This window comes from Mirounga angustirostris, unplaced genomic scaffold (assembly GCF_029215605.1).
Source record: "Mirounga angustirostris isolate CCGP_5_RB_7025 unplaced genomic scaffold, mMirAng1.0.hap1 SCAF_5, whole genome shotgun sequence".
NCBI lineage: Eukaryota > Metazoa > Chordata > Mammalia > Carnivora > Phocidae > Mirounga > Mirounga angustirostris.
Genome location: NW_026991713.1, coordinates 89,320,783 through 89,342,923, shown reverse-complemented (window position 1 = coordinate 89,342,923; position 22,141 = coordinate 89,320,783). Strand labels below are relative to the sequence as shown.

The window sequence follows — 22,141 nt, the reverse complement described above, 5'->3', positions numbered from 1 at the left end:
GCTACCACCTCAAAACCACTGACAGTTTGTTTAAGGGACCACGGATAAGCAGTCTGATTATCAACTAGAAAACAAAGTAGCACCAAATTATAGTTATTTCTTCTTCCAATTTTCTTTTTTTTTTTTTAGCTATAAATATCTATAGTTATTTCCTGAGCATGGAATAAATGCAGTCTGGCCCCAAATTTTTAAAGTGTCATTTGTGACATCTTAGCGACCAAACTGAAAATAAGGTATATATTACACACAGAAATGCAAAGTATTCCCAGAGAGACTTACACAGGGCTGAACCCCTTCGACTGTAACCATGTCTTCACATCTTCTGGTGTGGAGTCGTAAGTGATATTGACAACTGGCACGTTCTGCCGTGGCACGTGGAACTTCTTCTGGGCGGCACTCCGGCCAATGGTCAGTCTGTGGATGAGCTCATCCTGGACTTCCTCCATCTGAGATTTCCTTCCTGCACACCAACACGGAGTAGGTTATTTTTGAAAACCCCTAACACATGTCCCTCTCCCTAGAACCCCAATGCCCCAAATCCTTTGACATGAAAAGGACTTGTAGTGTTCCTATCATCTTTCCTCACTTTCATCCTCACCCAGGACAAATTCCATGATCAATTATTAAAACCACTCCTTGGCTCTTCTCCCTCTTCATTGTATTCACTTGGCAAAACTCCAACCCTTGTTAAATCGAACTTTCTGCTTATTCTGTGCCTGCACCTGCACAGTGAATATAATACAACAATGCTGAATGATCTCATGTTAAATTCATGAATATGAACCTCAACCAGGCTGTTGTTTACTGACAATCATACTGCATTTCCTTAGGTCTATGGTCTCAAGTGGGGGGAAATTCTGACCCTGGGAACATCTGCCAATGGCTGGAGACAATTTTGGATGGCACAATTAGAGAGGAGGAGGAGAAAGGATGCAACTATCAGGCCATGGGTAGAGGCCTGGGCTGCACAAAACATTCTACAATGTACACGTCAGTCTCCTACTACATAGAATTATCCAGCCCCATGTCAACAAGGCTCAGGTTGAGAATCTGCCCTAGACCAAATAGCTGCCCAATGTTAGACGGGTATTTACTCTCTTCTTTCTCTGCAAACCTCCAAGATTCATTCCCCAATTCTCACCCTGATGACCTCACTTTCCTAATGTCAAATAAAATAAAGAAGTTAGAAGAAAACCTCCATAAGTTCCCTCAGCGGTTTTCCTCACCTACCAGCACCTTCCCCATGCACTCTGCCTTCCTTCTCTTCCTTTCTTCCTTCCTTCCCTTCCCCTTCCCTACTCCCTCCCTCCCTACTACATTATGGATCAACTGCTCCCACACTCCTAAGGCCCACGCCCCTACATGCGCACTAGATCCCATGTCCTTTGCCTATTTAAATACTTCAACAATAATTTCTCCTCTATTTATCTAGGGTATCCATCTTCCTCTTTTGCTGAATCATTTCATCAGCAGACAAAACTATCATTTTGTTATTGTTCCTCTCCCGTTTAAGCCCTTTCTTGACCACATGTCCCTCCCAGATATTGCCCATTTCTCTGCTCCCCGTTTTGTAAAATTCCATGAAAAGCTGTCTATACTAGATGACTCCCATTCTTGTTCTCCAATTTTCTCTTGAATTCATGGCTAAAAAATAGGCTTCGGGTCCCATCCCTCCACTACGTTTTGCTAAACCACTATGGTCAGTTCCCAGTCACTGTCTTATTTAATCTACCGGCAACATACAAAGAAGGTGATCATTCCTTAAAACGCCTTCTTCCTGTGGCCTCTAGGACACCATACTCACCTGATTTTCTTCCCGTCTCACTGGCCTCTCCTCAGTATCCTTTTCTGATTCTTCTCCTCCCCCCAGTAAGTAATGTTGAAGTATCCCAGGGCACAATCCTTGGACCTCTCCTCTGCCTGCACTCACTCCATTAATGATCAGTGTGCCATTTAAAAGCTGATGACTCCCGGGGCGCCTGGGTGGCTCAGATGGTTAAGCGTCTGCCTTCGGCTCAGGTCATGATCCCAGGGTCCTGGGATCGAGTCCCGCATCGGCCTCCCTCCTAGGCGGGGAGCCTGCTTCTCCCTCTGCCTCTGCCTCTCTCTCTCTCTCTGACTTTCATGAATAAATAAATAAAACATTTAAAAAAAATTATTAAAAAAAAAGCTGATGACTCCCAAAATTATTTCTCCAGTCCAGACTCTTCCTCAGAACTCTAGACCCATATAAGCCAACCGTCTACTTGATATATTCATTTGGATGTCTATTAGATAGCTCAAATAGAACGTGTCCAAATCTGAACCACTTTTCTTCCTAAAGCTTGCTTTTAGGCTATACTTCACAACTTGGTTAATGGTAATTCCATTTCTTCAGTTCCTCTGGCAAAATGCCACAGAGCTCTGCTAGACTCCCCTTTGTTCTCTACTACGTCCAATCTATCAGCAAACTCTGTTAGTCCTATCACCAAAATATACCAAAAATCCAACCACTTACTCCATTTTTTCTGTGACTAGCTCAGTCTGAGCCACTGGCCTATTCACAGGTTGCCTTCCTTCTACTCTTGACCACGGCAGCCCTTGCTCTTCTTTCTGTTTTCAACAGAACAGCTAACGTGATCTTTTTAAAATGTATGTCAGATACTGCAACTCTCCTGCTCTAAACCTTTCCAAGTAATACAAAGTACTCCCAGTAAAAGGCCTCAGATGACCACTTTCTGAGGTAACTCTACTGCTCTCAGAGCCCTCTGCTCTAGCTCATAATGGCTTCCTTGGTGCTCTTCAAAATTAGGGGCCTCTGCCTAGAATGCTTTCCCCTCACGAATCCACTTGGCTCAGTCTTCCCGTCCTTTAGATTTTCCGTATTTAAAACTGCAACCCCCTCCCCAACAGCACTTCCTATCCACATGGCTTTATTGTTCTCCAAAACCACTTATAATATTCCCTATCAACTCAATCATTTACTTATCTATCTCCTTTCATCAAAATATATCCCTGAAGAGAAAAACGGGTTTGTGCCTCCTTTGTTTGCTTTCCCTGAAGTACCTAGAACAGGGTAGGGATTCAATAAATACTCACCGAATAAAGGAATGACTAAGGCATTCTGCTGACTTTTTCAGTGAGAGAGACTTTGAAAAGCATCATATACACACCCCTAAAAGAAACAGCTAAGAGAATGGAGGCCACAGAGGAGAAATGATCTGTCAAAATCACAGTATTAATTAGCAAAATTTAGTTAGAACTGGATTTCCTGACTTTCCGCTCATGGCTGCTTTATGATCAAAGTCATTGAAACTACCTTTGATTAACTTATACATTATCCCTCTCCCCAACCCATTTTATGCTCATGGGAAAGATGTGTATAGGCACATATCTTTATGAGAAAAATGGGGAAGAAATTACTGTATGGAAAGAGAAAAATGTACTTGTGTACTTAAAAACATACATATATATATACACAGACACACTACATTATATACAATGACATACATAATTTATTTACTATATATATATATGCACACATAGATACATTATTTATATATAATCTTCAAGGATTAAGTAGAGAACTGATAGAGTAATTCAGTTAACTAATTAACTTGGCAAGTGGCAATGACCTGGCCACTAAGGGAGCTTTTTGTGACTACTCTTTCATGATCTTTTTTGTCTTTTTTCTTTTCCTTTTCTCCTTCCTTCTCTCCTTCCCTCCTTCCTTCCTTCCTTCTAAACTTCCTTCCTTCCATCCTGCCTTCCTCAGGGAGAGTATTTCATAAAGCGTTTGATGTCTTTGGGAAGTAAATGAAAATGTGAAATAACCAAATAGTGTTCTTTCAGTCTAATTTTTTAATGCCTAGGTATTCAGGAAACCTTCTGGAGAAGTCAAAAGACAGGAACAGGAGAAATGAAGGGCGACAGGGAGGAAGATTGAGGGGGCTAGAGAGGGTGAGAGGGAACAATGCTGACTGGTTCATTTAAGTGCACACATGCACTCCACTAGTTAGCTTTTTTAATTCACCGCATCAAACTGCCACACAGAATACGAGTATGTCTCAAAGGAGTAAAAGGGAAAAAGTATCACCACACTAAAAGATTTATTTTCTTCTCTTAAATTAACTTAGCCTCTGCATGATCATCTCTAGTCCACCGCATAACCTTCCACAGAGCACAAAATCCTCTTCTGCTGTGCTCCTGGCTTCTGGTTTCCATTTGCATGGTCCAGCACACAGTAACAAAGCAGCCTGACTTTACACCTCTTTCTGAAATTAACACTTCTGATTACAAAAGATTAAACCCAAATAAAAGGACTAACATTTCAAAGGAAGTAGAAGAAATGCAAAATACCTGAGGCACTGGTATCTTCAAAAGTGATAAGAGGAGAACCTTTTTGAATCCTGCGATAAACCAATTTGAATAGCTTATATGACCCAGGCTCCAAGCAGCCAGTTTGAATAGGCAAAAGAATTGTCCCTGTCTCACTCTTGCTACCTGCTTCATTTTAAAAAACAGGCATGTTGACTTTTTTCCTTGTTTAGGACTATTTGGTAACTTTTTTTTGAGTGAGTATTCACTTTCCAGTTCCTTCCATTTTATTTTCATCAGAAATCTAGGCAGTAAGCAGAGAATGTAGGAAACAGAAAAGGCTTTTTTTTTAAGAGAAATCTGGCTATTGACAAATATACATTTAAATATGCTATATGGTTCTAAAAGACTGTTGAGAAGCCCCCACGTTCATTCAGAAAAACTGTTCTCCAAAAACGTGCTCAGAAAAAAGCTATCGTGAAAATAAGTGTTTTATAAAAAGAAATACATTTATTTAACATGAAACTATCTTTAGATATCTTTTAGATATCTTTAAAAGGGAACTTTGTGTAGGTAAATGTAAACTCTTTTTATTATTTTATTTATTATTACAAAGAAACAAGTAGAGATGTTAATTTGGGGAGAGATGGATATATTTTATATACCAATGTCACCCTTTTACTTATGAAAAACAGATTCAAAAATGATGAGTCACAATTATCAGGAGAGGTCTCTATCTTTAAAGTATTCAAACTATGCCTCTTTCCCATTAGGTTATTCTTAGTTTCTTAGACTAGGACAAAGAATAAACTGTCCCGACCCACAGCTTGTTCCAAATGGGGACTAGATGTCTATGAACTCTGATCGAGGCCTGGAAAGAGTACCACAGTGTCAAAGATTACTGTGCTGACGTATCAAAGAAGGGAAATGTTATAAACTTGTGGTAAAAATGAAAAAAAGAACAGTCCTTTCTGAGAGAGAAATTTTCCTTAGGGAAATCAATAAAAATATTTACAGAACTTTCTCATCTCAAAACTATGTTTTTAAGTGTCTTTGAAAAAACTAAAAGCATCTTTTAAAAAATACACAAACATTTAAGAAAATTTAGTAGCATATCATACTTCTACACACTTACACATTCTCACACACACAGTTGTTTTGCTGCACAGCTAATCATTTCTCTAAAGCTTAACTTTTCCATTACTTTTTGGTAAGGCTGGGATATGGATAAGAAGGTGGTAAATCAGCTCTACTTCGGGGAAGAAAGTAACTTATTAAAGTAGGCTAATGCTTATTGCATTTAGCCAGAATTTCTAGAACAACTAAACAGTAATATACATACCTTCTTTTAAAATTTCTTAAAATTTATCAAGAATGACCGCAACTGAATAGATGTAGCTATGGTTTATTGAGATAAGAAAAATGTCGGATGAAAATGGAAGTAAAAGATTTGGTAATTTAGTTTTGAATCTAATCAAGGAATCTCAGCTTTAAAATTAATAATTCAGGGGGGCCTGGCTGGCTCAGTGGGTTGAGCAGTCGACTCTTGGTTTCAGCTCAGGTCATGATCTCAGGGTCCTGAGACCGAGCCCCACCTCAGGCTCTGTGCTCAGAGGGGAGTCTGCTGGAGATTCTCTCTCTCCCTCTCCTTCTTCCCTTTCCCCTCCTCTCTCTAAAATAAAAAAATAAACCTTTAAAAAAAATAAAGTTAATAGTTCAATACTTATATTTGAATGGCAGAGATGAGATCTGATACGAAGACAAATTTGGGAGTCATTCCTTCTCCAACAATATGGACAATATTAAAAGAAATGGAAATAGATTGGTCACTTACAGTAAAAGTATGTTTATATGGAGGGAAGAACCCAGAACTGAGCCCTAGGAGAAGCCACATTGAAAGAACGAAAGACATCCTTTATACATATGCATACACACACGTTCATGTGCATACACACATATTGAAGAAATATCTTCCTGGCTCTAGTTTTCTAAGAATTTTTACATGTCCAGTATAGGTAAAGCAAAGTCATTTTATAATATATATACAAACATAATTTGAATATTAAATAATAAGAAAAATTATCTTAAAATTACCTTCAAATTTCCAATTTTCTACACTGCTGTTCAACAGTACAAACAAGGATAATCCAAAGTTTGCCACAGTGTCTTTTCTTTTAAGCTTTTTAAATCTGGTTTTCACAGAAATCACTCATATTACAAATCAAAGTTAATTTTAGGAACATATGAAATCTAAATCAAATAAAACCTGAATTTAGAGGGCAAATTTGAAACTGGTATTGGCAGGTTGATTGTGTTAAGCGAGTGTGGGTGTGTGTGTGTCGCAAATATGAGGAAGAGGAGCAGGAAAATTATGATGATCATACTGACGATGAGAGCAGCAAATATTTGGACTGCTCATTCTGTGTCATATTGGTCAAAATCAGAGTTTTTCAACCTCGGCATCATTGACATTTTGGACCAGATAATTCTGTCGTGGGGGACCGATCTGTTCATTGTAGGATGTTGCTAAATATCCCTGGCTTCTACCTGTTAGATGCCAGTAGCATCCACCCAACTGTGATCAAAACATTCCTCCAGACAATAGCGAATGTTCCCTGCGGGAAGGCGGTATAACCATCTCTGGGTGAGAATGACTGATCTAAATGATTTCTATGTATTATACCTCATTAAATTCTCACAATCATCCTACGAAAAAGATGCCATTATTTTCCCTCACTTTTCAGACACTGAAGTAGAGGGAGGATTATCAAATTGTTGAAAGTCAATGTCCACAAACGGTGTTTCACTCTACAAACTCAAGTATGTCTGGCTCCAGAGTCTACATTCAACCACCACAATATATTGGAATATGCGCAGAAGTATACACAATAAAACAGAGAGTGGAGAGAACTTCCTGTTTCTTAGCATTACTTGAAGGACAAGCAACTAGATGAAAGTCTTTGCCATCTACAAAGTACTGTGCAAGTACAAAGGACCACTATTTATATTTCATAATGTTTAATACCAGTAGAACTAACAATATTTCACTTAGCAGTGCTTTTAATTCACAGAAGAAACTGCACATTGTTGCCTCCCTGGGAAACTTACGGTCCATGGGAAGTTGTTTGTGTTTCTGGTTATCTCGCACAATACTGTCACCAGAGCTGCTGTTCTGACGGGTTACATTTGCCGGGACCTTTGGCACAGAAACAGGTGCTGGGGTAGAAGGAGGAAGCGGGACAGGAACAGGAGCTGGTGTTGGAGGAGGTGATGGGGCAGAGGGAGTATCAGCTGGTCTGGGACCATACTCCATCCTTTGTTTCTATAAAAAGACAAATAACTAATTTGAAATTGCAAAAATATAAAACCTAGGCTAGGAAAACAGTGCATACTTGACAGGACATTGTTGGCTATTTATTTGTAAACTTACCTGCAAATCCATAACAAATCCATGCCTCCAATCTTATATGATACAATGATCATTAAAAATCATCTTTTAAATAGTCCACATATTTGCTCAAACTCAAAATGTAAAGTAAGAGGTCAAAAAGACATACCAATAGCAAACAGTAGTATTAAAAACAGTAATAAATGTAAAAAAAAAAAAATAAAATTTGAACTTGGAACCACACAAGTCAAAAGATTTCTGATTATTTTATAATTTCCATCAATATTAACCTCTAATTGCACTGGAAGTTTAAATATCAATAACATAAAGCATTATTTACTCCTTCGTTTTATTTTATTTATTTATTTATTTTTAAGATTTTATTTATTTATTCATTAGAGACAGAGAGAGAGAGGCAGAGGGAGAAGCAGGCTCCCCGCCTAGCAGGGAGCCCGATGCGGGACTCGATCCCAGGACCCTGGGATCATGACCTGAGCCGAAGGCAGACGCTTAACCATCTGAGCCACCCAGGCGCCCTACTCCTTCGTTTTAAAGTATGCTAGATTAAATAATGTTTAATTATGCTGTTTCCACGCAGTTTGTTAAGAAAAAGGGTAATATTTCAGTAGATAAAAGGACTATGTTTTAAAATAAATAAGTAATTTTTAAATGCTATTAATTTTTTCAACTCATAACACTTTCTGCCATCATCTTGATGTTAACTTATAAAAATCAGAAACTTTCCTTGTTCAATAGGAATGCTGTGGGGTAGGTGGTGTTGAAGGTAATGGTATGGTCTTTAAATGTTCGTGACTGCTACTTGAAAACATGTATTTAAAAAAGTCCATGTGGGAATTTCTATTTAGAAAGGTGCATGTGTTAAAATACACAATAACTTTCAGTAATTTTTAAATCATGTTCATTAGGCTATTAGAAAACCGTATTTTTTGTATATTCCCTATTAAACTCCACAGAAGAGTTAAAACTTTAAACAAAATAATTTTAACTGATAGATAATTGCATTATAATAAGTTCCAAATTCTCAAAAGGCAGTTTTTGGTTGTTTTTTGTTTTGGGTGTTTTTTGGTAGAATCAAAGATACAGAACAATGATTTATAATTTAGGTAAAGTTTAGATACTACACTGGCACAATTTTAATTATGCCAAAGTTCAAAATTAGCAGGCCTTTTGGTAATCTGGTCCTTTGGTTAGAACAGTATTTACTTTTAATTCCTAAATTGGCCCAAATATAAGGTGACATCGATTTTAGAAGAAGCCTCCCCAATTTCCACAGAGATGAAAAACATAAAAATACACAACACGCACACCATTTTAAAATTAAATCATTACTCAAAAACAAAACAAAACAAAACAACCAAAAATCACACCATCATCATATAGTTGCCTTCACAGCAAATGAGTAACACCTGTGGAAACCGGTGTGGGAAGAAACCCTGGTTCTTCTCTGCTGTTTCTTTAAAAACTACCACTCACCTGCCAGTGGGTGAAGGAAGCAGGAAGGGTATAAAGCAGACATGAAAACAGAAGTGAAAGAAGGGTTTGTAATGCTGCTAGATATTGGAGAGATGTAGATATTGGAGAGAGGACAGAAAGGGGAAGAGGCAGGGAAGAAATAGAGGGTAAGATTGCTAAGAGCTCTCCATGAAGTTAGATGGGACAGAAAGAGACTGCTGACCCTCTCGGCACTGGAGGCCTAAAAACATTCCTAATATATTCAATAATAGACTTTTATTGTTATTATTTCCCATAAAACAACATGCCTATATTTGGGCCAATAAGATATTTAAAAGCAACCAAAATACAGCAAATATCACCAAAATGGTATACTTAGCACACACCAAAGTCATCTGATTAATGTATATGCAATGTTCCCTTGACAAGAATATCCTTTGCATATAATTTCATAAAGGGTTAGTGAATTCCCACATTAAGATCTCAAAAGTGTCAGTTTAAATTACTCTTTTTAAAGCTTAAACAAACAGAAAATGTTATCAGCCCTGCACTCCAAGATATGATTCAAATTTCCTGCTTTCATAAAAACAAGAGCAGCTAGTGTTTTGCTATCCATCAAATAATACTGCAAAAAATGGGATATGCTGTGTGACTGTCACCACTGAGCCTGAAGACAGACTCACCAACTCTTGTGCCTCATCTCATTCATCTGGCGTTGCTGTATCATGCAACTTTATCTATATAACCTAACAGAGTAAGAGGCTTAAAACATACATATTTGATTAAAAAGAAACCATATGAAAACTTGTCATGAATTTACTTGCATATTTTCCCCTTTTCTTGGTCCTTTCTTCCTGCCTCATGTTTCCAATCCATGGAATGAAAAGGGGGGAAAGTGTTCAAATCATTGAACCTGCCCTGAAACAGCAACCAAGGCAGCTTTTCTGTGGAAACTGATTCATCATTCTTGGTGTGGAGGAACCAGAGGATCAGTACTGACTCTTGAAATCACTTTTCTATGTCCCTTCCAATCTCCTTCACTCCCCTTTACCTACCACCCACTTAGTGCTCCTCCCTTCATTATTTGTCCCTTGGTTATTTTTGGTTGGAGGTAGATCCAAATCGATGGCTCCTCAATATATGGGAAGTCTGGTAGAGCAGAACTACACTGAATTTTCTTCTCTTGAACCAAGTGCTGAAGCTCTAAGTCCTGCCCCCCCCCCCCAATCTTGACCAAACTCTTCTTGGTTTGCCCAGGACTTTCCCAGTATTAGCACTGAAAGTCCCACGTCCTTGAGCAAGCCAACATGACTGGTCACCTTGATGTGGACCAGCTTCTGTACAGGGACTGTCACCCTCTTAACTCTTGCTTTTTATCTTCCAGAAATATATTTAAAATTCTGTTTAAAACAAAATCTCTTTCTCTTTGTCTTCTGTTTCTCTGAAAGGAGTCAGAATTACTAGACCCCATGGCAAATCTACTTTCTTACTGATAATTAAGGCAGAATGAGTCACTTTTCTTTAGCCATTAAAGCTGAAATTCTCTTAGGATTAAAGAAAGTTATTTAGAGATAAGCTCCTGATTCATGCAAGATACTGCTTCAGAGGGGAAGTTATGCAAGCAAGCCCAACAAAACCATTGAAATGGAACTGTTCTTAAAAATTTAACCTACACATTTTTCCTCTAAATTTGGTTTCTTTGGAACTCTGCAGGGGGGGGCGGGGGGGAGGCACAGCTGGAACATTTGGAGGGTGTTAAGTCCAGAAACTGAATCCAAAAAATGTTATTAGAGAGAAGTGCCATGAGGGAACAAATGTGGGTTACCTCTGACAGCTCGCCAAGTAATTGCTATTAGGAAAATGGAGCAAATCAAATCAAATGAGAAAGTTAACACAGGAGATGGAACTAAAATAATATCAATTACAATTCACATCAAATATCAGAACACGTGCGCAAATTAGTTTTTTGACAGTAAAATTACCTGCCCACCAATCAACCAGTGAAGGTGCTTGTAAATATATAATTAGTTTCCATCATTCTTATCTAGCCATGGAAACTAATTATATAGAATCATGCTACAGTATAAAGAGTATAGAGTATTTCAGTAACTATTCGTACGTTAGTGTACTGTGTTTTTAAAATATTAAGATAGGCTCATCTTATTCTTACAACTTATAAAGAACACAATTAGAGCAGATTAAATATAAGGCTAATCCCTCTTTAAAAGCTGACTTTACAAAAGGAAATATATATCATTTAGTGAGCTTTAGGTTTAAACTTGTAAGCAGTGTAAACAAACAAAATTTTATAATTCTGCACATGTGCATGTTGGGCAGTCATTACTATATATAAATAGTAATCATATGTGGTCATCTATATCTATATAATATATAGAGAGAGACAGAGAGAGAGAGAGCACACAACAGAGAGGGAGGGAGAAGACTATTCAAATTATTACAAGAAATACTTGGGAAAATGTCAACACATAAGGCAAAGTAAAAAGTAAGCATGCTTATCTAAAAACCATGCCTCTAATTAATAGATGAATAGAATGTTCGGAGATTAATTTTAAAAAACACATTTTAAAGAACTGAATATTATCAGGAAGTTGGTCTGCTGGAATGAATATGAAAACATCTTTAGTAAAATGGTCACTGTCTATCTAGCAGTATCTGAATATCGGGACTGAGCTTGAAAAACAGAGCATTCATAACATGGGGTGAAATTAGTACCACTAGGGGTTTAAAAGTCACCCAGAGGAAATATTTCCCTTTCTAATCTAGGGCTATTTAAACATGCATAGAGAAAAATACCAAATGTTTATATCTAGACTGGAGTGTGGAGATCATGAAAGTTGACAACCCCCTCCATTTCACAGCTGAGCAAACTGGAGCACAGAAAAATAAAACGCTTTCTTTAAGGTCACACAGCTCGTTAGTGACAGAACCAGGACTAGAATCCTGGATTATCAATATCTAGATTGGGGCTTTTTCCGTACTATCACAGTATCTCTTGCTAGGAAACAGAAGACAGGAAACTTTCTGTTTAATTCACGGGACCGTAGTGACCAAATAATCATAATTATTTGCACCTTGGTAGAGTAAGAGTATCTATAATAATAATAAGCACATAGACTTAATAATAATAAATGAAAGACTTTAGTCAAGCCTTTGAGTACACCAGAAATAATAGCAGGGAGGGTTCAGTTTCTGCTCTCATACATCAAGAGAATCTATATGGGCAAGAAGGTAATGCGAGTAGATGAAGAGTCACAGTGCCAGAGGTCTGGGAATCAAGTCAAAAGAAATATCAGGAAACTTTACGTGGCAAGTAGATTCCAGATGGGGAGAAAGCACCCTGGATATCCATCTGTTGCCCAGCTAAAATACAACAAAGTCCTAGAATGCTCAACAACAAAATTTTTATCAACACGTATGTCATTTATCTTCATTTCTCCATAATCTCTCGTAAGCACCTACTTCCTTTTCCCTGTGATTTCGCTAAATCTTTTTTAGTGTTCCAAATCTTTCATAAATTCTTCATTACCTCCCTCCCTTTTATTTTTAAAATTTTGTGGAACCCATGGGGGAAACACATTCGGTGGGAATGGCAGTCTTTACAGAGCTGTTAAAAATCACTCCAAATGTGAGGATATTAAATAACCTAGACTCTCAGGGACATCAGGTGGCAATTCCACACCTATTAACTTCTGTTGCAGGTACTAGCATCCCTGCTGTCAGAAGAGAATCTCTAACCCCAAGTGTGTGAACAGACAAGTGCTGCCCCACCCCCACCCCTGCCCAGGGACCGCCATTAGTCCTCACAGGAAACACGGGGGTATGAAAAAGGAAGAGTCACAACTCTGTGCATTTTCAAAACACTGGTGACTTATAGATGCTACATGGAACAGTTTACAGCTAATTCCCTTATTCTGACCATTCACAAAATGTCTACTTTCTAAGTAAATTATGTAACTTGGATTGTTTTCCTAAACGATGAAAAAAAATGAAAGAATTGATGAAATCCAAGGAACTGATGGGTAAGGCAGAAATCCCATTCTGAGGATGGTTAACTATCAGATTAACTTTTATCACAGGACAATGCATGGTAAAACTATTTTGAGAAAATGTCCCTGAAGCATTCATGTAGTGAAAACCATATGTAAATACAAAATGAGAAAACACTCTTTTCTAAGCCCGATTCCCCATGGGCTCTGAATCCAGAGTTCTGGGTTCCCAATCCTGGCTTCAAGCAGCTATGTAACTATGGGTGACTTACTTTCCCATACCTCAGTTTCTTCATATATAAAATGCGCCTAACTTCGTCAGATTTGTTGTGGGAACTGAGTATTTGTGAAGTCCTTAAGCAATGCCTGGCCCACAGCGTGAGCACTGACCACTGGCACTTGCTACTTGGGAGGTAATACTGTTGCTATCTGTGCACGTGAAGGGATCTGAAGCAATTCAGCACTACAGATCTTTCTGCAGCACAGTACAGGGATCTAAAATGTTTTTGCAAGAAGTAGTTTCCTTAAATTCCTTCAAAATTTTTATTTCAATGAAGAGAAGATACCAGGGAAAAAGTATGTCATCCATTTCTGAGGAGAGAGAGGGTCACCGCTCGTCATACTCCAAGCACAAAGGAGCAAAGCCGTGGCAGATGGGGTGCAGGCTTTTTTGGAGGATCTGCTCAATGCTAGGCTTTCTGTCCTCCTTCCTTTTCATCAAATGCAAGATCCTGGCACTCAATAAATATTTGGGAGGTGAATGAATGAAGAGATGAATAAGACACAGAATTGCTTGTTGGTTTGTCTATAATCCAGTGGAGTTCTCTAAGGATCACTGGAATCTACATAAATATGGGGGTACCTTTAATTATCATCTCAAAATAAGCTACAGAGTTTTCTTTAGATATTTTAGATAAAGATTTAGATATTTCTTTAGATATTTTAGATATTTTAGATAAATAACTGCTAACGCTGTTATTACAGATATAAAGTGGCTGGCATATATTTCCAAGGATGCTCTTCTTTTCCAGCTTACTTTATCTAGTCACTGTGTGTGTGTTTATTACAAATGCTTTGAGAAGAGGAATTCTTTTAGAGTAGGATTTATGCCAGTTAGCAGATTGTCAAGCCTACTTATTAAAATTTTACAAAATTTTGGTGGTTTTGTTGGGCTCAGCCCAAAGTTTTCAGGAGCTGTTAAAAAATAAACTGCGTTTAATAAAATCTTTTAAAGTAGGGCTCTTAACCTAAACACACACACACACACACACACACACACAGCTTCTATAATGTTTCCACATGCATTATGTATTCAGAGTTGCATCCAGAAATTTTTAGAAGACAGTCAGATAGTGTTGAAAAGTTTAAAAGGAAACAGCCCAAGCAGGCAATACCCACACATTTCTATTTACATAAAGTAGCAAAACAAACTCCTGAAACTTGTGAGCACTTAAAAAATTTCTTGGTTGTGCCAAAGTTGACAAAAATATAAGATGAGGCTCTGTTCAAGAAAAGAGGGATAGATTTTTATGCTCTCAAAAAGTACTCTCCTTACCTAGGATATGGATTAATAGTTTTACTTCAGTTTTAAACAGAAGCAACCATTAAACAGAAACATCAACTGATGGCTCAGGCCAAGAGTCAGAATTGAAGATAAAGACAAGACTGCACATAAATAGGCAAAGGTAAAAGAGGTTAAATTCATTAGGAAATCTCAGGTGGGAGAAAATACTTAGAATTGATATTATTTACAAGTTTTAGGTATTGTATTGGATTTGCTTATTCCTAGCAACCATGCACACACACACACACACGCACACACCCCACACACAAACTTGAGTAATTGTTTTTAACTCTAAAGTATAAACTCTTGGCTCCTTATCATATGCAGCATCCAGGGATAACCTTTGTGAACAGTGTTTCTTATAGCTTCTCACAAGCTAATTGCTAAAAACATTCCATAAGTTCAAAGGGTATATACTCTCTATCACCGTTTTAGGCATATATTTCAAGCATATACTCTTTAACACTGCTTAAGGCATTTGGTCTAAATCTCTACAGGAAAGAATGTAAAGAACTGGCATTTATAAACCAGGCAGGAGCCTATGTTATGTCAAGTAACTACAACTCAAAATCAGAAAAGAAGTTAAGAAAGAAAAAGGTATTCAGACTAAGTGAGAAAATTCACTTCAAAAATCCACAGGAAATAGAGCAGACCATACCTTGAATAACTCAAACTCCTTCTTTGGCATCAACAGCTAATGACAAATGATGAACATAAATTAAGTACATAATACATATGCACATCAGACCAGACAAAACAAGCAAACAGAATTTCCACTGCGATCACTTTAGGTCATCAAGATACATAAATTGGACACGAATTCTTTATTTTAAGTTTGCTTGACTCTTGGATTCTAATAAGGCCAAAGGTCACTCTAAATAAGTACAGGACCTGTACTCAACTTGAACGCCATGAGGAGCCAAAAATAACTAAATGAATGGTCATGGCAGTGGCAGAGTATGATCACAATTCTAGGTTTGGACAATCTGTATCTTACTAAGCCTAGACCTGGCAAGAAAATTAACTATTTCACAGCATATTTATTCTATGTAGCTTCTACTCAAATTTATGGCACAACATCAGCTGTGATCTTTTGCTCAAGAGTCTGAAAATTAAAATAATTCTTCCTGGGGGCCCGATATAGAAGCCACCATAGGTTCACAGGCTACACCTGAGATTTTCCCTCCATTCTGCCTCTGCTAGCAGACCAGACTCTAGAGATTCTGTCACAGGTCAAAAATCCCAAGGGTTTAATAATGAGTGAGTTCAGATGATAGGATGAATGAGATACCCAGGGTCACCAAAGTCCTGAAAATGTGGCAAAACTTACTTATGACCAAGGAGAGAGAGCCTGACCTATCTACCCTATATCATAAGTGTATGTTAATCATAAAATCAAGACAGGAAAAGTATTATAGCCCAATTGAATACTCATGGGTTAGTGTAAGGTGAGAAGAGTGCAAGTTCAAGTTAGTCAGTGGCGGAACATTTAAGAGAATGAGGGCAAAAGATGGAGAAGATGAGCTGCTGGACACCCCAGCTGTCACAGTGCCACCCACTATCCAGAGGAAGCCACTGGATAGGAAGGCTCTGGGCAAGAGTGAAGAGGCAGAAATACTGCTTCTCCACATGTCAGGAGCATTGTAGGATGGGAAAAAAATAGCATTCAGAGAAACAGTCACTTGCTGGTAAACACTGTGAGCAATTCTCTGAAGAAATAAATCAGAAAAAACATATTCTTCCCTGTATCTTTCACCATTGCCCTTCAATTACCCTAGGAAAAAAACTATACAAATTGTACAACAAATTAAGTCTCAAAATGATTAATACACAAAAGGTATTTAAATACCATTGAAAAGTGATGAATATGAAAGTTTATAAAAGTTAAATTTTGGTAAAAAGTCGTAAATACCTGTATGGTATGCGTGTAAGGTGGATCAGCACGCCCTAATCCTGATTCTGGAGGTCTCACAATATCCAAAATGTTATTTGGCACAAATCCAGAGTCTCCACTTGCATTTCGAACTTTCCACCACTGCTTTCTATCATCAAGGATCTGTCATCACGCAAAAAGATAAAGGCATCATTCCATACCAAAACCAATCTATGAAAGAAATTCAATTTTCATTCCTTAGACCAAGAAACTCTTTTCACTTTTAATAAACTGGCTTACTATCAACATACTGTGGGTTGAATGATTCCCAGGAGTTACACTAATAATTATAATCACTAGTATAGGACAGGTATGGAACCACCACTATCATGAATATACCTGAGGTCCTCATTACCTGCCAAGAATGTTGAACTATTTGCATTATCTGAAGTACTTATAGATGACTAAGATGACTTGCTTGGAGAGGTCTTTTGTCTACATCCTTTGAATAGGAAGGGACAGTATGAAAACCACTACTTTTCACAAAAACCATTGTCACTATCCTACATTATTTATCAAAGATGAACTCTCCGTTATGACCTAAGAAAGAGATTTGGGAGTCATGGTAGATTATTCCCAGAATCATTAGCTTACTCGCTGATGGTATATTTGTGCGAGGGTACTAGGACAGGAAGAAAAAAAAGTGTTCTTATTAAAATATTATGATGCATCTACATAACTAGCCTTGGTTACAAAATGAATAAAGCCCAGAAGAAGAAAGAGGACAAAGTAAGCCAAGAAATCGAACCTCTGTCCTCCACATCCCCATCTCTGTCCTCCACCCCCTCCCCCAGAAAAACCCAACAAACAAAAAAATAAGATAAAGCAGCTCCCCCTCCTAAATAGATATAAGCATCTATAATATACTTTTATCCTTGATAAAATAAAATAACACCGAAGAATAATTTCTTGACCTCCGCATTTCTTTGAGGAAGGTTTAGATATATACCAAAAGAGGAATACAATAAATCCATTTTATTAAGAGTATAAAAAAGGTAAAATTCTATTACCTCTAAAATATCATCCTTTAGAACTGAGAGCTCACTGCTGTTCCTTGCCACAAAGTCATACTTGGATTTGGCATATTTCTTGGGTTGTGCTTTGAGTGGATCATAATTTCTATAAAAAGAAAAAGAAATTATCATTCAGCTAGTTCTCCCTAAAGGCTAAAAATAGAAGTAAAACATCAAGGCAAGCTAATTCCTACCAGAAAACATTCTGAGAAATTATTTCAAGAGTAGTTTAGCTTATCACATTACATAGAATATGAGAACTAAAAAAAAAACTTTGGAGTTCTCACTATTAAAATGAGCAAACTATGGCTAGGGCAAAAATAAATAATGCAAAATCACAAGGTTAGTGGGTACTAAGCCAAATCTAGAACACAAATCTATGAGTTCTTTGTCCATTAAATATACTGGGATATTGCTTTGTCAGTTAGCATCTCCACCATGGAAGAACTGGGACAAAGATCAATGATAGCATTTTTTATAAAACTAAAGGAGAATGAAGATAATTTCCATGGTGGTAATTTAAATTATATGTTTATTTCACTAATTCAAGCAATGTCTTTAATTCATATTAAAAAATTATGACTGTCAATTTTTATTGACCATGAAAGCTCTGTCCAGTTCCTAAATTGCAAGGGAAGGTGTAGATTACGTACAAGACTAATAACACTTCCTAATTAATTAATTCCCTATAAACTTATTTTAATAGTAAGAACAGGTCCAAGAGTCCTATGTTTTTTTAAAAACAAAACTTTCTCAAAGAACCAAATACTTCCTTTTAATCATTAAATGACCATTAATAGATTTAACATAATTTTAAAAATACTTCTATATATAATACAATAAAACTTGGTATATCAACAATGTACTGATAATAGTTTATTCATTTCAGTAATAAAATAACTTTAACTGTTTCTTATTAATTTTACTCCCTCTTCTCCTTCATTTACCTTTCCACATTTCCTTACTCATTTCTACAAGAGAAAAAGCAGAAAGGAACTAAAGATGTTTGTTCATCATTCCCTGTCAAGTGGCCCACCAGGGTCCTCTGGAATCACAGCAGGGCCAGCATTATAATTGTGGACACAATGTATCATGTCATCACAGGTAATCTGCAATCTCTTAGCAACTCCAGAAGAGATGAGGGACAATGAAAAAAATGGCCCCTAAGCTATGCTACCAATTGGCCATTTTTGATATATTAAAAAATAAGAAAAAGTGAGAAAAGTAACATTATAGGCAAATAATTATTGTATAGTAATAATAATTTAAAAACTGTTCCATGGGCTTCCCACCCCTATTCCCTAGTTTATATGTTTACATTCTACTTAGATTTCATTTGCGGGGGGGGGGGGGGGGCGGAGTTCAACCACTTCAAAAGTCAGAAAAGCAGTAATTCCAGTGTCCTTTCTTCCTTCCCCTCAAGTTCCCCCCTTCCGTGATCTAGAAAACAATCACTATTAATAATAGAGAGTTGAGTACACTATAACAAAAGATAGAATAACTCTCTGCCACTGTGTATCTGAACCAGCAAGTTAAAAAGAAAAGTTTGCTGTAGTTCTTGAAGTCTTTGTTATCTTGAGTGTCTCAGAGGTGACTGCCCAGCATGCACTTTGTAAAGTGCTTTAGAATCTACAAATCTTCATGGTTTACAATTTCTTGTCCACTACAGATTAAATTTAGCTATGATACTGACCACAGTAATCAATCTGAAAATCATACTTTGTAATTTTTCAGATACATGAAAGTTTCTTAAGAGATCTATAATGTATCAAAATGTATGGCTTTGGAGTAATAAATATGCACTTGATAGAGAGCTGATGTGGAGTCTGCAATGATTGGAGACAACTCTAAAACACAAACTGCTTTTGGATACCAGTAAACTATAACCCCTCAAAGGTGAGGGCTCTAAATTCAACAGGTGGTTTACCTAATGGCATGGTAAGTTTCACTGAAGAATGCCTATACTTTGCATGGCGTTTACTGCATTCCAGGGATGTAACAGAGTTTAGGGTAATAAAAATAATTATAAAAGCAAATTCCAAAGAAGAAAAGGAAAATATTAGGATGAGTAGTAAGTTAGTCAAGAAGAATTTCAATGAAATAATTTTTAAACTTCAAAAATAATTTTCATGTATTATCTACTAAAAATTGAATCTATAATTAAAACTTCCTTCATATGTTGGCATTTTCAAAATGTATTCTTCATTGCTGACTTTATACTCAATCTAATATGTTACTGGTGTCCTTAGGTAATATCTGTAAAATTTCCACACCAGTTACTTAAGTACTACCTCCGTTATCATTCCTAACAAAAATCAAACATTTTAAATCCCATCTTCTTTAGATTCTATTAAGAAAAAGGTATAATGAGAAGAAGGAAAGGGAATGCAACATTCAGGGTGAGTGAGGCTTTGAGGTAGGAAGGTAGCAGGGCAAGTTCTCTACCCCACTTCATCTGAATGACCATTCTCCCATATTTTTTTTTTCACTTCCTGTTCTTTCTCTTTTGTAGACGGGTTGGCCACAATGTCAACCTCATTAGCTGAGGCTGGTAAACAAGACTGAAGAGGTGAACCTACTCCAGTGCCTTTATTTCTCCTCCATCTCAATTCTCCATCTTTGCCCACACTGAATTTTTTTCAAGAGTGAAACTATGGGAAAATAAATGAAATATAAAACTGGAAAGTAAAAATACAATATAATAAGATGAAATGGCAAGAATGGCAAATAAGGCACTGACTCCTTCTAAATATTTAGTTTATACTTAGAAATAGGTCTATCTAAAGGAGGATTTGTTTTTGTTGGGGGAGAGAATGATGGAAATTGTTTCCTTTAAAAGTTACAGAGCTAGAAAGATCCTTAGAGACCATCTGGTATAAACTAATGGAGAGTTTCAAAAACAATTCTTCTTTCTTAATTCAGATTTTGTCAGAGCATCTTTTTGAAAAGGGAAAGTCATCCAAAGGCATTTGCACTAAATTAGAGTTATAGGCTGGAGGTTTTCCAGTAAGAATTATAGAATAGAGGCTTTGTTTATCAGAGCCAATTCTATAAAGGAACAACTGAAACAATTAACAGATGGAAAGTTTAAAGAAGTAGTGAACAATGCAGACACCGGGACCTCTATTTGCACTAAATCAGAGACAGTTATCCACAGCTCTCCAAGTGGTGCCCATGAAATGTTACCTATCTACGTGGCGATTAGGAGTTGGCTTAAAAGCCACAACTGCTTCCCCTTGGTCCGGATGGGGCCCTCTTGTGTACATGTTATTGAATGCATACCCATCAGCTGGAGGATACTCTGATACACTGGACTGCTGAAAGACAGAGGGAAGAGAGATTAAAGAGTCGCTAAGGCTATTGGAATGACCACTAATATCAGTCAACAAAATCTTCCACTATATTGTGATCAGTTTCTCAATTTCAAGTGTTTGACCATTATTAACAAGTTATGAAAAGGGGGTGATATATTTTGGTCAAAGACCTATTTATAACAGGAAAGTCATTAGTACCAAAGCTAAATTGTAATTCTGAAAATAAGTGGGTATACAAGCAATATATTCTTTCCTCAGGAATTTCAGTAATAAGTGATTTTGGTAGTAGGTAGACTTTAATGGCTTACATAAAATAAAACTGGTTTAAAAACAACAATAAAACTCTTCCCCCTTGCTCTCTGTGTTTAAGGAACAGACCCTTACCACTCTAGCAAAGTAAATAATACCACATGAAAATCATCTAAACCCTGCATTAAAATTATACTACATTTCATTTTTTAAAGATACACAGAACCTATTTTTTTTATTTTTTAAAAAATGGCAGCTACTATTATCAGATTTACTGTTGAGGGAAATACAGAAAGACAGAAGGAAATACAGAAAGACAGAAACACATTAATCTTGACAATCAATACAGGATAAGACAATGCTGAAGTAATTGTTTTTTGTAGTTACCCAATTCCAACATGAGCCCACTGGGTGCTACTAGGAGGGGGAACTGAGGTCTACGGGCCCCAGTGAGCACATGGTTTCAAAGCTATGGGGAAAATAAGAAACAGAGACCAAAAAAAAAAACCCATTCATGTAAAGATTTTATGCTGTTTCCTTATATGTAATCAAGTATGGAGGAGGCACAATAGACCATGAAGTACTGGAAGTCCTTGGCTATTTAAATTGCTTATGAACTCATTAGGGTAAAATATTTGAAACTGGAAATGTTTTAGAAAAGTCTTAGATACATGTTTACTATAGTTCATCCTAATGACAGAGTTGGCAGGAGTAGGGATATGTTTAAACACAGATGGTGTAGGTGAGGTTTCTCCAATGGACTAGCATGGATGTCAAAATACCCACACTATATTACTCCTTTAGAATATGCTTAACACACAAATGCAAAGAAACAGTTTTCACCATTTAAATACCTTAGCTTAAATCATCAACAAAATGAAAAGGCAACTATAAAATGGGAGAA

At 37.0% G+C, this 22,141-nt stretch overlaps 1 protein-coding gene across 6 annotated transcripts in view; it reads right to left on the bottom strand.

The window, feature by feature from the left end:
- Positions 1-22,141, bottom strand: part of EPS8 (EGFR pathway substrate 8, signaling adaptor) — a 177,930-nt gene that overhangs the window by 4,625 nt on the left and 151,164 nt on the right. For 5 of the 6 annotated variants that reach the window (XM_045873804.3, XM_045873803.3, XM_045873808.3 and 2 more), the window contains 5 exons: positions 20,861-20,991; positions 17,672-17,780; positions 16,641-16,784; positions 7,405-7,618; positions 280-460 (listed from right to left, as the gene is read on the bottom strand). In XM_045873804.3, coding sequence (XP_045729760.1) covers positions 280-460; positions 7,405-7,618; positions 16,641-16,784; positions 17,672-17,780; positions 20,861-20,991 — 779 coding nt within the window. The remainder of the gene's footprint in view (positions 1-279; positions 461-7,404; positions 7,619-16,640; positions 16,785-17,671; positions 17,781-20,860; positions 20,992-22,141) is intronic. The other variant, XM_045873807.3, reaches the window with a different exon arrangement.